Source organism: Ceratotherium simum, chromosome 17, assembly GCF_057802395.1.
Source record: "Ceratotherium simum simum isolate JZ-2026a chromosome 17, ASM5780239v1, whole genome shotgun sequence".
NCBI classification, from domain to species: Eukaryota; Metazoa; Chordata; class Mammalia; order Perissodactyla; family Rhinocerotidae; genus Ceratotherium; species Ceratotherium simum.
The window spans coordinates 524,352-540,995 of NC_141916.1; the positions used below are offsets into that span (position 1 = coordinate 524,352).

The window sequence follows — 16,644 nt, forward strand, 5'->3', positions numbered from 1 at the left end:
CAGCGCCAGAACTTTCTTTTCACTAATAGTTTAGAACGCGTGACCTCAGGACGTCACGCACTCACACACCTAAGAGCGGTGATCGGAAGGGAAGCTTCTACATCACTTTTCTTGCTACTGCTGCCAGCCTGTGAGAAAATGAACTGAGTATTCACAGTGCCATAAAAAGACCCATGTGGTATAGAAGGGCAGGGATAGAGAAAAGAGAATGTAATCTTTTCTCTAAAACACACGGCTTGGTTTTCCAGGACCTACTGCACGGATAAATATATTGGGTGACTAGATTTTGGGAACAAAAATACAAAGAGGAAGTTATCTTCATTTCTGGAGTGCAAACTGCGAGAGATCAGGAGCATTCTCTGTGGCATTCACTGCCGCATCCCCAGGGCCCGGAATGTGGGGAGTGTTCCATAAATGTTTGTTGAATGAACAACTAATAGCAAGTTATCTGCACACAATGCCTAATTCATTGTTTAATAATAATAAAGAGCATCCCTTTGTGTTCCCATTGCAGTGAGAAGATAAATTCCTCTTTGTATCTTTATTTCCAAAATCTCGTTACCCTGAATCTTTGTGTACATATTGTATAAAATTCCCTGTGAAGGCAGGGATGGTTATCTTGTTTGTCAAATGCTGAAGCTCCAGCTCCTAGTATAGTGCCTGGAATATGGAACGCGTTGCACACATTTGTTGAATGAATTATTGAGTGTATCTTGCAGAGGGAAATATGATGTCATGATGAACATATGAACCTCTAACCTATCCCTGCTCCCTGGTTCCAGGCCCAAATGCAGGCCTAATTTGCTTGCTGATCCTGAGAAAATGCTGTATTTTATAAGAGGTCTGCTGGGTCTGCTCGTGCCCCTCCCCCTGCTCTGGGCACAGGGATCTATGTCCCCTGCCAGGGTCCCTGCCCTGCTGTCAGCCTGACCCACTGTGCCTGCCTCCCGGGAGTTTTCATGATCAATCAGTTTGGAATCCTCGCCCACTCGCCCAGCACGTTTGCCGTGAGTGATAATAACGGATGTGATGGTGGCATTAGGAAAACTGAATTTACCCAGACTTGCTTTCTGCTCTTTCCGTCGGTTGTCGTGTTTCCCCCTCAGGGCCTCTCCGTCCAGGCCCGTCTTCACTGGTCTGAGATTTGTTCCCAAAGCTCTCCAGCCTCTCCCACCCACACTCTCCTCTGTTCAGTGTCTGTCCCTCCACAATTTCTCAGGATCTAGGGGATAATGACTCATCTTGGGATCACACCACGTAACTCACCAGAGAGTCGATGCCCAGACAGAATCCTGACCTGGTCGTAGGAGACCTCGTTTCTGGAAAGGGTTCTGCCCCGAGCTGGTTCTGTGAGCTGGGGCCCCTCAGTCCCCCTGGGCCTCACATTTCTCGGGTGTGAAATGGGAGGTTTGTCTATGTCAGTGTTTCTGTGAGTAACACTGGTCCAAGGACATGTCCTTCAAAAGTATGTTCTGGGGTCACATCCATTTGGGAATTGCTATGTATTTTGTCACCCTTTTGAATATTACCAAATTAAAGGTGCTGACCAGTCCTGAAACAAAGGGACGATTTTTCTTACCTGATGATTGACTTTTGGGGGAGGGCAGTGTGTTGGCAGTTTCCTAGAACTCTGTGAGGGCAACCCTAGTTGAAATTTCTGGGACTCTTGGCTGCAGTTGCACATCCTTTATCTCCACGACCAGCTGCTGTGGGCATGAGGTAAGGATCTTGTCCTTTCAGGCATGAAAGGTCAAGTAGGGCAGAGACAAAAATCAGCAATAAAGGGTGACAATTGTAGACTAAAGTTTTGCACCGATTATAATGGGCATGAGGACTGACAAGCCAATGGTCTGCCCAGTGTGGGGGCCATGGAGGAGAAAGGGGCAGGCTCCACAGGTGACGTGCCTGTAGCTGAGCATGAGGAGTGTTTGCAGTAATTCACTGCAAAGAGAGTGTCGGAAAGGATGGTCCCGGCAGAAGGAACGGCACAGCACAGAGGCCCAAAGTCCCAGGGTAAGTTCTTGGCCTGTGAGATAACTCTCTGTTCATGGAGCCTGGGAGTGGAGGCTGCCTAGGGAGGAGTGGGAGAAAGTTCCAGAAGAGGAGTAGAGGCCTGCTTGCCACGTGCTTTAAGTGCCGTTGTGAGGAGTCTGAAATGTACCCCGAAGGTAACAGGACACCATCCTTAGATCAGTTTTTAATCAGGGGAATTACATGACCAATAAGTATTTTACAAAGAGAATTATGGACAAAAGAGAAAATTCTGGAGTGTTAAGGCAGATAGAAGGAGGAAGAGAGTGGCAGGAAACTATTAGGGTTCTGCTGAAACGCTCACGTGAGCGGTGACAACAGGCTGAGTGACAACAGTGTTGGGAGGACACGGCGGAGGAGACAGACGTAGAGACGCAGGAGCCGCAGACGGGGATGTGACGGACATGAGGCGGGAGAGGTGGGCGCACAGGCGGCCCTGAGCCTCCAGCTGGTGGAGGCTGCATGATGACCAGGCTTCCTGGGGCAGGAATTCAGAGGATTGAATTGAACTGAGGGTTCTAGTACAGAGTCATTTTTCTGTAAAAACAAAAGTTCAATGATGATTTAAGTAAAGACTTTACTCTTTTTAAGGAGATTCGGCGTATACCAAAAAATCTATTCCAGACTGAAATTTGGCGGGCACTCAATAACTTTCTATCAACAAAACAGCATTTATATCTATATATTTCTGTTGATTTTACCTCTAAATGATAAATAATCATTTCTGGGACTATAAATCCATTTGGCTTTTCATTCAATCAAAAACTCTTTCTTCTTTTAGTCATGGATTGTCCTTTGTACACTAATATCTCAGTAGAAGTTTGTGAAATTATTTGCATTTTCTAGGAGGAAACAGCGCAGAACACCAACAATTTTAGTGATTATTTAGATATTAAGCCATTTTTTTAAAAACTAATTCTAAATTTGGCCCTTAACGCTAAATATTACTGCCACTAATACATTAAAAACATATTCTGGTTTACAGTCGGGTGGGGATTACCTCAAAAACTTCTTTGTATGTCAGTGAAAAGTCCATGCTTGCTTGTTGCATAGAACTTAAAGATTTTAAGTAATTATTTTCCCAACAGCCTTTTGAAGTATAGGGTTCTTTTATTTGGGGGAAAAAGAACTTCTTTAAGAGGCAGGAAGTGGAAAGTAGCCTGACCGGACTTGTTTACACGAAGCAGCCACACCTCCCTGACCAGGTCAGGGTTTGCCCTCACAGGGAGGGCTGCCTTCTGTTTGCACAGAAACAGACTGTACGTCCACGGTCGCCGAGCTAGGACCAGCTGCTCGTTTTGAATCTTTTGTCCAAGAGGATGGGAATCCAGAAACTGGGCTGGTGGAGAGGAGCTGTTGGTGGACGTAACTCGTCAGAGGGAGGGAGGGCAGTGTCTGCCCAAGAAGCAAGCTGAGCTACTGAAATGACCACACACTGTAAAGGGTACACAATAGGGGCAGTCAGAGGGTGGCTCCGGAGAATTTTGTTTTCCTTTTGCATCGTAAAGAAATAAAGATAAAAACTGAACGGTCTTATGATAGGCAGGGCAGCCTCTCCTTCCCCACTTCCCCTAGCTTCCCTGCATTTTGGGGCAGCTCTGGGGAACTGTTTTGAAATAAATGTAGAAGCTTTGGAAGTCAGGTGCGTGTAATAGTTGTTCCTCCTATTCCGGGGTTAAGGATAAATGCTGCTGTGTCTAAGGCTTCAGATTTTCCAGATTTCTAAGTGCATTTTACTATTGCATCTAGAAGAAATTTTCCATTCTTGAGGAAATGCAACACAAAAATGAGTGGAGACACAATGTCCCTTTATCTCAGAGTGAAACAATCTTATTTCCTATAGTGGAAATGGAGGGCAGGGCAGGCCGGTTGTGGTTTCTGAAATCTAGCAGCCTCCTGTCTCCATGCCATTCTCTCCCCGGCCAGCGCCACCCTAACCTGATATCTGTTTACTTTAGAGGAGGCAGTTTTGAGAAAGGATCATAAATATCTTGGCCCGGTGCCCCAGGACGCCATGACAAGCGAAAGAACACGCCCGCCTAGAGATAGCCGTTGTGATATTTAAATGCGTGGGTTAATTTTTTATCCACTTTAATAACTGGATTTTTTGCCTCTCTGCTTCTTTGCTTTCTATTTCTGCTCTGAAGCCTTGGGCACAGAAATCTCTGTGGGAAAATTACTCCAGAGCATACTGCAGGACGGTCGTATAAGGAACAGTTAAATTCACAGCATCTGGATCCTGATCATTTTCCAACATGGCAGGTGTGAGTGGCTGTATAAAATACTCTATGTTTATCTTCAACTTCTTGTTCTGGGTAAGTGTTTTTCTTTTAATTATCAATTTTATGCAAGAAAGGGGATCTTGATATAAATATTATAAATGAGAACAGGCTCTTCACCAGAGAAGTAGGAGGAGGAAGAAAATGTATTTCCCATTTACTTGTTTGGATTTGTTCTTTCTTTGGTTATTTCAGTAATTGAAAATGAGCCAATGACTCAAAAAAGTGCACTTCAGGATCTGTGAGGATAAACATTTCATAAATGTTTTGATATTGTTGCCAAACAGTCACAGAGGAAAAAATACCCCTTAATTAAAGGACAATTATTCTTGGTTGTATATCATGCAGGCCTCCCCAGTTTAAGGGCCCTGTGGGAAAAATGGGATCCGATTCCATCGGAGCCCGGCCCCTGACTCCCAACCTTCACATCTGGGTGGAAACAGGTGAGTGGTGGGCATAAGAAGATAGACAGGAGAAGAGGATCATTTTCAGAGGCAAAGAAGAAACAGTGGGTCGTAAAAAACTTGAGAGGGTAACGATAAAGTTATTTAATCATGAAAAGATTAATCTAAATCACTAAGGTTGTATCAGCAATTTAAAGTTAGTATTTTAATGTGTCGTCACCCCACCTTTTAATCAACAGGATTTGTATTTTAGCAAGGTCTTACATTTCTCTTGAAAGTCTGTTGACATAAGACATAGCAAATAAATTAAGTAACATCTAACATTGGAAAATGGAAAAATAAGATACGGAAAGGCAGTAAGGTAAAGGCAGGCTGCAATGCTGGAAAATTGACATTATCATTTTTAATATGTATGGTGCAATTAAAGATTGTTCAAAAGTAAAACAGGAAAAATAGCCCAAAGTGCTTAAATGAAAGAAATATTTTGTACCCTGGATAAAAACAGCTTGTGCAGTATAAGCAGGAGTGAGTTCTGTTCTATTTTCACCTGGTTCTCTCTAGTAAACAGGCAGCTGGGATCTATGTTGGTGTTTCTGTGCTATTAAAACAATGATGCACCTAATTAAACGTAATTTATTGTCTAGAATGACTTTCCATTCAGTGTCAGTAGCCCTAATGAGCACAGAGGAAATATTGGTGAAGTAAGTGAGTGAGCATATAAATAAACAAAATAAAATAATGAAGATTTGTTCTTTGTACTTCGTCTTTTCCCTAGAAAAATGGGCTGCTTTTGCAAATATTACGTTGAAGCTCCTGAATATAGGCCAATTTTTTAAAGTTAGTCCTGATAAATTTCTTCCTTTGAAATATTTAAAATTGGTTAAACATTGAGAGTGGAATATAAACAAAGAAATACCTATGTACTTGGGTTGGTTTTGTTTTTAGCTTTTTACTTTGGAGAACCTAGAACACTGACAAGAAAGGACAGGGTGATCACCCCATCACCCAACCCCAGTGGCCATGAAACCATCCCTGTTCATACTCCCACCCACTTTCCCTGTTCCATATTATTTTGAAGCAAATCCCAGATATATCATTCATCTGTAAATATTTTAGTACATATCTCTAAAAGATAAATAATTATTTAAAGAATGTAAACATAATGTCATTATCCACACTAAAAACTTAATAAGAATTTCTTAATTGATATCAAATCCATCCAGGGCTCAAATTTCCAATTGCATCATAAATGTTCCTGTTTGAATCAGAATCCAAAGAAGGTTCACACCTTGTGGTTGGTTGATTCGTCTTTATGTCAGTTTTCACCCTTAGGTTCTCCCTTCACCTTCCTCTCATTCTCCCCCTTGGATTTCATGCACTGCTGTGTGTTTGTCTCATCACATTTCCATGGTCTGGATTTTGCTACTTGCATACCCGTGAGGTCATTTAACTTGTTCCCCGTCCTGTCTATCGTCTCTAATGTGGGAGCTGCACCTGGCAGCTTGTTATTGTTTTTTGGGGGTACAACTACTTTGTAAGTGATATTGTGTCTTTCATCAGGAGGCACATAATGTCTGACCATGTCACTTTTTGTCATGTTAGTAGCCATTGGTGCTCAAGAACCTAAATCCACCAGTTCATTAAGAGTCTCAAATTGGTGATATCCTATTTTTATCATTTTTTCTTCATTTATTGGCTGGAATACTTTCAATAAGGAGAAATTTCTCATTTACTGATTGGTTACCAGTGGTATCCAATTTTTATTAAAAAAGCATAAATGCTTCTCACTCTTTACTTAGATTCCAAAATGATGAGTTAATTTTCTGTATGGTACAACTGTGATAAGCAGGTATTTCTTTAAGTATCCTTATGAAATAAGAGGTGTAAATGCCATCACAATTCTTTTTTTTTTTTTTTGTGAGGAAGATCAGCCCTGAGCTAACACCCGTGCTAATCGTCCTCTTTTTGCTGAGGAAGACCAGCTCTGAGCTAACATCTATTGCCAATCCTCCTCTTTTTTTTCCCCCCCAAAGCCCCAGTAGATAGTTGTATGTCATAGTTGCACATGCTTCTAGTTGCTGTATGTGGGACGCAGCCTCAGCATGGCCGGAGAAGCAGTGCGTCAGTGTGCCCCCGGGATCCGAACCAGGGCCGCCAGTAGCGGAGCGCGTGCACCTAACCGCTAAGCCACAGGGCCGGCCCGCCATCACAATTCTTATCCTCACTGACATGCACTTAATTCCACCTTTGGCTAGTGGGAGCATCTTCAAGTTGGCTCCTGAGCAATTTTGACATGATCCTAGTAACTTTGATAACTTCTTCACTATTTGGTATGACGAGATGTTCCAGGGTCATTTCCCTATTTCCTGCCCCAGACCTGGAATCAGCTATTTCTCCAAGAAACTCTGACACCACTTTTTAAAAAACTGCAACCATTGTCTTTTTATGATACAGAATATATTGGACCCATTTAAACAAAATATGAAGATGCTAATAAATGCATGGCTCCTATTTTAACATCATGTCCCAAAGTACCCAAACCAATGGCAATCCTCAAGTTATGGAACAATTTAAATATGTCTCTGTTGTAAAAAACAGCACACAAAGTGCTGGTGGCTATTGTGGATACCTCAGGGGTCAGAGTTTCAGTACATAGCTAATAAGGAATTTGGAATAGATCTGAATTTTTTTTTTTTTTGTGAGGAAGATCATCATCCTCCTCTTTTTGCTGAGCAAGACTGGCCCTGAGCTAACATCTATTGCCAATCCTCCTCCTTTTTTTTCCTTTTTCTCCCCAAAGCCCCAGTAGATAGTTGTATGTCATAGTTGTACATCCTTCTAGCTACTGTATGTGGGAGCGGTGCGTCAGTGTGCGCCCGAGATCCGAACCCGGGCTGCCAGTAGCAGAGCGTGCGCACTTAACTCCCAAGCCATGGGACCAGCCCTGGAATAGATCTGAATTTTAAACGGAAATGACAAAGACAGTGTAAGAAAGGGGTATGTTATAGCTTTAGGACTATGTGTTTAAGATTAGAACTGAAGGTGAGTTGTACAAGATCTGTACCATGCCCTACCTAGACATTGTCACTGTTGTGCTGGGAGCTCTGATTACTTTATTGTTACCATTATCTCTTGGTTTTTCTGATAACGAAGACAAAGTCTTTCCGATGCTGTAGATTTCAGGTCGATAGGTCTAACTTTCCTGGGGTAAAGGCCTTGTTCTTCCCACCAGCATAGTGGTGGGATCTGCAATCTCTTGATGAGACGTCTTGAAATGGAGTCTTTGAGGGAGAGTGACAGCTGTAAAGACCAGGGAGAACTTCTCAGCCAACAGGGCACATCAATATTTTCATTAAAATCCAGACAGCAGGAGAACTCTCTGAGATCAGGGCACCATTCCCATTTCCACTCTCCCATTTACCCCCAACCCAGAGTTCTCAGTTGGAATTTTACCGTCCTTCATAGGAAATTAGCAATTTGTCACATTCCTCATGTTTACTTAAGCAAAATTTGAACGGTCCCACTGATGTGGTTTTCTTGTAGATATCCACGGCCTTGTGTTTTCAAATGAATTCTTTCTGGCGTAACTTGCGAAACTAAGTCTTTGCAAAGTAGGGCCAGACGTTGAAACATCTCTAGGACATGTATGCATATGGCCATTTAAGCTAAACATATCAGTTTCTTTTCTGGGAGAACTTGGGATATGCCACATAAATATTCAGTGATTTCCATTTGTTAGAATTAGTGATTGAAGAAAACATGCAGAAGTAAAAGTCACTCCTAATCACTCATGCTAGAGCTTGAGGCAAGTCAGAGTGAATTAGATGTGCTGCAGATAACAGATAAATTACACGTTCAAATCCTGCTTCTCTGAGTCTTGTGTCAGAACAGATGAACTTCCCGAGTTTTCTTATGCTCCTCTCGGATAGTGTGGGCTTGGAGGTCTTGGGGGTGGAGTAAGGTGGACCCTCGGCCTGTGGATGCAGTGGAGCCATTGCCAGGGGCAGAGAGCTATGGAGAGGCCAGCTCTTTATGGAGGAGAGCAGAGTGAAGCAATATCACCCATCCCAGGAGAGGGAAGGTGGGAAGGAGGAGCCTAGTTGTGTTGAGAAAGCCAAACAGATCAGCAACTGAAGGAAGCGACATGTGAAGTGGTTTGAAGAAGGCAGTCAGAACTTGGAGGGGGTCCAGGAACCAGCGTTTCCGTGTTCATCATTATGTTTTACATGGTGCCTGGGCCTCTACAGTGGAAGTGCTGAGAGCAATTAAAAGAGTTGAGGCAGAGCAGACACAACTAGAGATAAGGGTTCATTTAAAAAATAGGGCACAATTATATTTCATCCTGTCAGTTGATGAAATCCCCCAAGACAAAGCCTTGACAATGGCTGTAATGTGTGAGCTTTGTAAATACAGTGGTTGCTTGCCACTCTGCAGTCAGTGTGGAACTATGACAATGACAAAAGGCATGGAGCCCCGTGGTTGAGAGCTCAGGCTGAACCTCAGCTCCTTCAGCACCAGCTGTGTGACCCTGGGGAAATCAGTTAAGCTCTCTGTGCTTTAGTGTTCCTCATCTGTGAAACTGGGGATAGTACTAGTGTCTACCTCATGGGTTGGTTGTGAAGATTAAATGAGTTAATACATATAAAGAACTCAGAATAATGCTACAGAAATGTTTAAGAAACAGATATTTTAGTTAACATGGTACAGGTATTTTTATGAGACAAAAATATGAAACCACTCTGCATACTAATGAATAAATTCCACTGTTAGTTTTTGAAACAGAGGAGGAAAATAAGATGGCTGCAATTATGATAAGGCAGAAATTCTTCTACCATAAATTAGGATAATGAAAAGAAAGTGGGTTTGTAAACAGACAGATTGGGATTCAGATCCTGAGTCCACATTTATTGCTTTGGGGCCTGGAACACGTTCCCTGACTTCTCTGTGCCCATCTCTGTGTGTGTTAAATGAGGATGATGCTTTAACCTGGCAGGATTAATCGAGAAGATTAACTAAGATGCTTTGTGAAAGGCTGTAACCAAGGACCAACACACAATAATAGTTCAGTTAATGCTATTTTCCCTAATCCCAACAATCACATTGCTTTTTCACTGAACAGATTGGGATCTGGGATGAGAGTATTATGGGGTATTTTTAGCATTACTCTGATCCTCCTCTGGCCCCATGGGGCAAGGAATCTGGGGGTCGAGGGATATGCTCACTCCCAGCCTGGCCTCCACTTTGGGTACATGGGACCCCAAATTTCTCTGCCCCAGTGTCTCCAAACCTGCTTCCAGGGTCTGCAAGCCCCTTCTCCAGGTGTGGTCAGGGGGGAACCGTTCATCAGGAATGGACTCAGCTTGTAGACAGAGCTGGCTTGCAGGCTAAGGTCATACTCATTCCTGCTAGATCCCTCAGAGCTCAAGACAGAGCTGGGAGGGAGGAACGGTGCTGGGCTGGAGCCTGGAGGGAGGGACAGGGCGGAGCTGGCTCTCCCCAGCCACCGCTCTCTGGTTGCAGACTCCGAGGAGCCTGAGGATCCAAATCAAACCTTGTCTTCCAGGGCATTAAGTAGCCGCATTTGTCAAGGTAGGAAGATAGGACATATTTTCTGTATGGTTATTACCTTCAGTTATAACTTCTCTTATAGAGACCTATGCTGTGTGCACTGTTATTTGTATTGTTGCTCCAGGTCCTGCAAATGTAGAGACAGGTCTACAGGTGTCACTTATATGGCAGTTGTAGTTTTGAAACACAGTGATAAAACCATTCCTGAATCCGCATCATTTTATGATTTAGAAACGTCAGGATGCCAGTCAAATGCTGAACACTCATCTTCTTCGCATATTTTGAAGTTTAGTTCAGGAAAGATGACATGACCTGAAGCATGTTTACTCAGTCACTATTTGTGTCAGAGAGAAATGGGGTTGATTTCTTCCCCTGAATTAGGAGCTATTCAAAATTAGATTTGCAGCGGTTGTCTGGGTGCTTGGTTACTTAATAGGTTTAGCAGATGCACAAGAATGCAGCCCGGGAGCCTTCACTGTGTACTCAAGACTCATTGAAACAATCAACATCATTCATTTGGGGCTGAAGATAGAAAAACCACGATGGCAGAGCCTGCTAAGAATTGAGTGTTGATTACTCCACTGGCTCAGAGCATCAGATCAGACATTGAGTGAGAGCAGGAGGCCCTCAGTCAGTCAGAGCTGCATTCTGCCAGGTGTGCAGAGAATGCACAGTGACCCCTCTTCGAGAGGAGATGGAGAACTACCATCCCCACCCCATCAGAGAGTGAGGCAGAGCACCCACCCCACACTTAGTGACTAATAGATCAGGGTAAGGCTCTTATTCAAGGATGAATGGGGGAAAGTCTAAGGGAAGACCTAAGAACACCCTATTGAGCAAGCGAGAGGGAACATCACCCCGCAGCCCGAGGACAGCACATCCCCGAAGAAACTCGCCAGCATCCTGAAGGAGCGTCAGGAAGTCGGTACCCAATGCACTGCCAGGAAACAGCCCAGGAAGCGGAGGCTGGAGGCCACGGAGCAGAAGTTGACTGGAAACCACAGGATGGGTTTCCACAGGATGAGGTGGAAAGGTGAATGGGTAAAATGAGGAAGGCTTCAAGTAAACTAGAATCACAACGACACAATTAAAATCCAGTCTAGAAATCACACTAAATGGAGACAGTGATACAGAACACCAGGGTGAGAAGCTCTCCTAGAGGAAAATCAGAAAGAGACAAATGAAGGGAGAGAAGATGATGGAGACAGAGAACAGAGGATGGAAATCCAAAGCAATCCGTATTCCTGAAGAAAAGGACAAAATAAACAGACTAAAAACAACAATCAAATTAATATAAAACTCTCACAAGCAACAATTGTCCAGTCTGCATTATCTTACCACGATGCAATTAAACTAGACTTTTAAGTAAATGTTTAATGAAAGAAGAAACTTGGAAATTAGCAGCAACAGTGATACCGTCCTAAGACAGGCTCTCAGGATCCTTGTCTCCTGACGTCAGGGCCTCTAGTGTCTGGGGTTATCATAAAAACTAATGCTGTCGTTTTCTAAGTTGTCCGTTTGGATATTTTCTTACTCTCTTATAACCTCTTGGGAACAGCACAGGAAGAGTCCCTGAACTTATGTAAAAAGTGTCTGTTTTGGACCAGTAAGAGCGTAGCTCACTCCTCCTGGCAAAGCACCGCCTGCGTTCCCTTCAGACGCTCAACACCCAATCAAGACAGCGTTGAGAGGGAGGAAGCGGAGACGCCTGAGGACACATGTCAGAGGAGAGGAGGAGTCGGCTGGTTCTGCACCATTGACCCTTGTCCTGGCCGACGCAATCCCCTTTTCTTCCCCGCTCTGTCTTAGTCAGCTGGGCGACCATAACAAAATTCCATAGACTGAGTGGGATGAACAACAGAATTTATTTTCTCACGGTTCTGGAGGTTAGAAGTCTAAGATTAAGGTGCCAGCAAATTTGGTTTCTGGGGAGAGCCCCCTTCCTGGCTTGCAGGCGGCTGCCTTCTTGCTGTGTCCTCAGAGGCCTCTCTGCCACGTGTGGGTGTACCTGGAGAGAGAGCTCTCTCTTCCTCTTCTTTTAAGGCCACCAATCCTATCGGATTAGTACCCCCACCTTTACGGCCTCATTTCACCTTAGTCACCTCCTAAAAGCCCTACCTCAAAATCCAGTTGCCTTGGGGGTCAGGGCTTCAACATACGAACTTAGGGGACACAATTCAGTCCATAGCACGCTCGTAAGCAAACAGCGAAATTACCTAATTTCTTAGAATGCTGGCTTGGACCAACTGCACCCTAATCCCATACAAAAAAAGATGTCCCATGAGAGCTGAGTGAAAACACAATGACTTTCTTCAAGGAGAAACCACAAGGGGCCTTGAGCTCTGCAGTGATGGCTGTCAGCTGACTCGGGGGCCCAGCATAGAGGCCCATTTCATTTACAGCCTCTCAACAGAGCTTAGGACAGAGTCAGACCCTGGGTCTTAATTCACACTCTCCATCATGTAAAACAGGGTAAAAAGACTGGGACAAACCCATAAGGCCAAACCATCGTGGTGGGAGGACCATCACGATGGTCAATTTCATAACAATGGGAAAAAGAGGTGAGTACAGTCCTGAATCCAGAAGGACCGTTCCTGACAGAAAATCAATTTACTTTTAAAGACATTCAACAAATTTATGAATAATTTCGCATTATTAAGACTGTGATTTTTATATGTGAATTTCTTCAACAAAATGAGAATGGTATATTTCAAACATTTATTTCTTTTAGTTTTTAAATTACAGTTTGAAGAAAAGATCGAGATGGGGATGGAAATGATCATTTGGCCAACTTCAAAATCCCTAAGGAATTTTGTCTAATTGTGAAGATTGAAGTGGGGCAAAATATTCTTCCTTTCTGAAGCAATTGGATACTCTTTCTTTTTTTTAAAAAAAGGCATTTTTTTTTTTTTTTTTTAGAGCAGTTTTAGGTTCAGAGCAAAACTGAGAGGAAGGTACAGAGATTTGCCATATACCCTCTGCCCCTAGACATGCACAGCCTCTCCCACTATCAACATCCCCCACCAGATGGGCCATTTGTTACAAGTGACGAATCTACCTTGACACGTCAGTATCACCCAAAGTCCACGGTTTACATCAGGGTGCACTCTTGGTGGTAAACAGTCTACGGGTTTGGACAAATGTCTAATGACATTGACATATATCCATCATTATAATATTATGCAGAGTATTTTCACTGCCTTAAACATCCTCTGTGCTCTGCCTATTCATTCCACCCCGCACTCCAGAAATCTCTGATCTTTTTACTGTCTTCATAGTTTTGTCTTTTCCAGAATGTCATGTAGTTGGAATCATACAGTTTGAAGCCTTTTCAGATTGGCTTCTTTCACTTAGTCATATGCATTTAGGGTTCATCCTTGTTTCTTCATGGCTTGTTAGCTCATTTCTTTTTAATGCTGAATAATATTCCATTGTCTGGATGTACCACAGTTTACCCATTCACCTACTGAAGGACATCTTGGTTGCTTCCAAGTTTGGGGAATTACGAATAAAGCTGCTATAAACATCCTTGTGCATATTTTTGTGTGGATGTGTTTTCAACTCCTTTGGATCATATGGTAAGAGGATGTTTAGTTTTATAAGAAAGCACCAAACTGTCTTCCCAGGTGACTGCACCACTTTGCCTTCCCACCAGCAATCAGTGAGAGTTTCTGTTGCTCCCCATCCTTGCCAGCATTTGGTGTTGTTGGTGCTCCAGGTTTTGGACATTGTCTTAGGTGTTTAATGGTATCTCATTGTTGTTTTGATACTCCTTCTTTTAAGTGTTAATGTTACAGATAATTTTCAGAGGATGAGAAGACTAAAAGTCATCATTTGAGGGGCAAATATGGCTGATTTCATAAGACTTCTGAATGATTTGATGTCTACATTGAAAGAGTGAACTGAAGAGTCACACAGAAACAAACAAAAAAAGTTAAGGGTTTAAAAAATATTACACTCAGTCTCCAAGAGTTATTAAAGGTTTCTCATTGATAGTTTCATAAGTAAATATCAGCTAAGGATGATCATCATAATAGCTATTTGGATAAGTATTATTTTCAGTTAAAACTAAAAGCCAGAGTGATTATTAAGAGAATCAATGTTAATCTACTTGTTAAAGGAGAAGAAAAAGAAAAAGAAAATATCAGTGAACAAATGAAATAACAAACACAAAATCCAGCTGCTATAAAATTACTGAAAATCCCAGAGGGTCTCATTACCATCTGACATAAATTCTTACAGACTTATTTATTAACAAGGAACTGTTAAAACAAGCATTTATCTCCATCTGCAAATGAAATTATGATTTAGTGGAAAGGGGGGAAGAAATAGGGTGGGTTTTCAGGCTGGAAAGCTGTTTTTTTGGCGGTTTGTATTGTGTGTGTGTGCACACCCGTGAGATGACTGAACTGTGTAGATTAACCGGTGAGCCGTTGTTCCGTTGGAGTGGAAGCACGGGGTGGGGCAGGACTGGGTTAGGGTGCTGCTGTTTTCACAACGTGACTCATCTCTCAGGGCTCTAGTTTCTTTATCTGCAATGACGGGTTTGAACCCAGATGGTTCAGGGATATTTTAGGGAGCACAGAATCTCTGGTTATTCAGCAAGCCATTGCACCCCTGTTCCTTCACAAAGTGCTTGGCTCTCCTCCGTGGCAAACTTAATGAGAAGGCAGTAAAAGTGAAACTGCTGTTCTGGGATTCCGGGCATAGGCCCAACCATGCATGAGAACAGTGATGCTGCCAGGTCACTGGATTTGGAGGACTCAGGCATTTCTCTGTCAGAGTACAAGGCCAGAAGAGTCTAGAAGGTCCTCCAAGGCCTGCTGTGTTTGGTATGTGACACGCTTGTTCTCAACATCTCTATCTAATAATAGATCTTTGATTTTTTTTTTGAGGCCACAACATATAAATCTTAAAAAAAAACAAAAAACAAAAAACCAGAAAGACAGGGGTTTTCCTTGTACAAAAGTAAAATGTGTTTCACATTTTTTGTGTTTGCTTTGGTCCAAATTAAATAATCTGGTAAAGTCATTAAAGGAATTTAAGACCTTAAGTACTGTTGCTCATTGTTCCTTCTTTCTGGGTGAGCTTTACTACCTAAAAGAGCTTATTTTTAAAAGAATTCATTTGGGTACAGAAAATGTTGTAAACCTTTGCTGCTCATCGGCAGATTTTGTCAGATGTTCTTCTGTTCTTTGTCCGTCCCAGCTTCCTCCTTCTTGGATCTTGAAGGAATGTTTGGTGATCAGTCAGCTATTCCCCTCCTTTTTGGTCTAAGACAGCTTCTCAGAGACAAACCCAGGGACATAATAAGGATATTTTGTCTTTCAACTGTTGTGACTATTTTCGTAGGTTACAATCTAGCAAACACAGAGTTAGAGCTGAAACATGGAAAACCATCTTTCCCTCCCCAGTGGTGGAGATGACTTCCTGTCCTGGACCTGTGAATGGACTGTGGATGGGAAACAGAATTATCCTTGTCAAATTCCCAATTACGATGCAACATTTTGGCAATTATCCGCACATGAATATGCCTCATTTAAATCTTTCGGGTCATAATATATAATTGATGATAAACATTGTAACCAGGTGGTTAGGGATATGTGGAATGAGAGCTGCAGTTTATCTTCCTTGTACACTAACATTTTTTTTTTTCCTGCAGCTATGTGGTATCCTGATCCTGGCAGTAGCAATCTGGATACGAGTAAGCAAAGATGGTCAAGAGGTAAATAAATATAAGCTTCTCTGCTCTCAAAGTAGTTTATTTCTCTCATGATGAAAGTAATGACAGTAATAGTAATAAATATTTCTATAGCATTTTCTTTAACTGCCTCCTGTAATCATTTGTGCTGACATGTGATTTTATAATTTAATTCAATTTAATTAATCAAAATTAGTCACTATAGGCCTGGCACTGTGCCAGGCATGGATCGGTCCTTCTGCAGAACGGAGAAGGTGTTATTCCCCAAACAGGAAGATGGAAATGGAAGTGGAGGTGGGAAGGGGCCAAAGTGGAAATCAGACTCCTTCGTTAGTTGCGTAAGACCAGCCTGGAGTATAGCTGGAGGATACAGACCACCCTTCCTCCCCACCAAGAACAACTTTCATGTTGACAATCATTTGACTGATCCCAAGGTGGAGTGGTCTAAAGGGAAGGAAGGTGAGAAGTTCTTGTGGAGAAGAAGGATTTGCTCTGTGCTGTAAGTAAAGTGGTTACCTGTGGCACCTGGCACTACCCCTTGTCACAGCAGGAGTCTGGTCACTGGGGTGCAGCTCAGTGGGTGGCTGGCAATGTCTAGCTTCTTGCTACGGAGAAGAACCCGTCACCCACCACACACCACTCCAGCCCTGTGCACAGCTCT

At 42.8% G+C, this 16,644-nt stretch overlaps 1 protein-coding gene across 2 annotated transcripts in view; it reads left to right on the top strand.

Annotated features, from left to right (window-relative positions):
• Nucleotides 1-3,307: 3,307 nt before the first annotated feature.
• The window catches only part of TSPAN8 (tetraspanin 8), a 31,024-nt gene continuing 17,687 nt past the window's right edge, over nt 3,308-16,644 (top strand). Inside the window, exons 1-3 of one of the 2 annotated variants that reach the window (XM_087441933.1) lie at nt 3,308-3,475; nt 4,179-4,346; nt 15,945-16,007. In XM_087441933.1, the coding sequence (XP_087298059.1) occupies nt 4,287-4,346; nt 15,945-16,007 (123 nt within the window). In that variant the 5' untranslated portion in view covers nt 3,308-3,475; nt 4,179-4,286. Of the gene's footprint in view, nt 3,476-3,963; nt 4,347-15,944; nt 16,008-16,644 lie in introns of those variants that run through there. The other variant, XM_004429416.3, reaches the window with a different exon arrangement.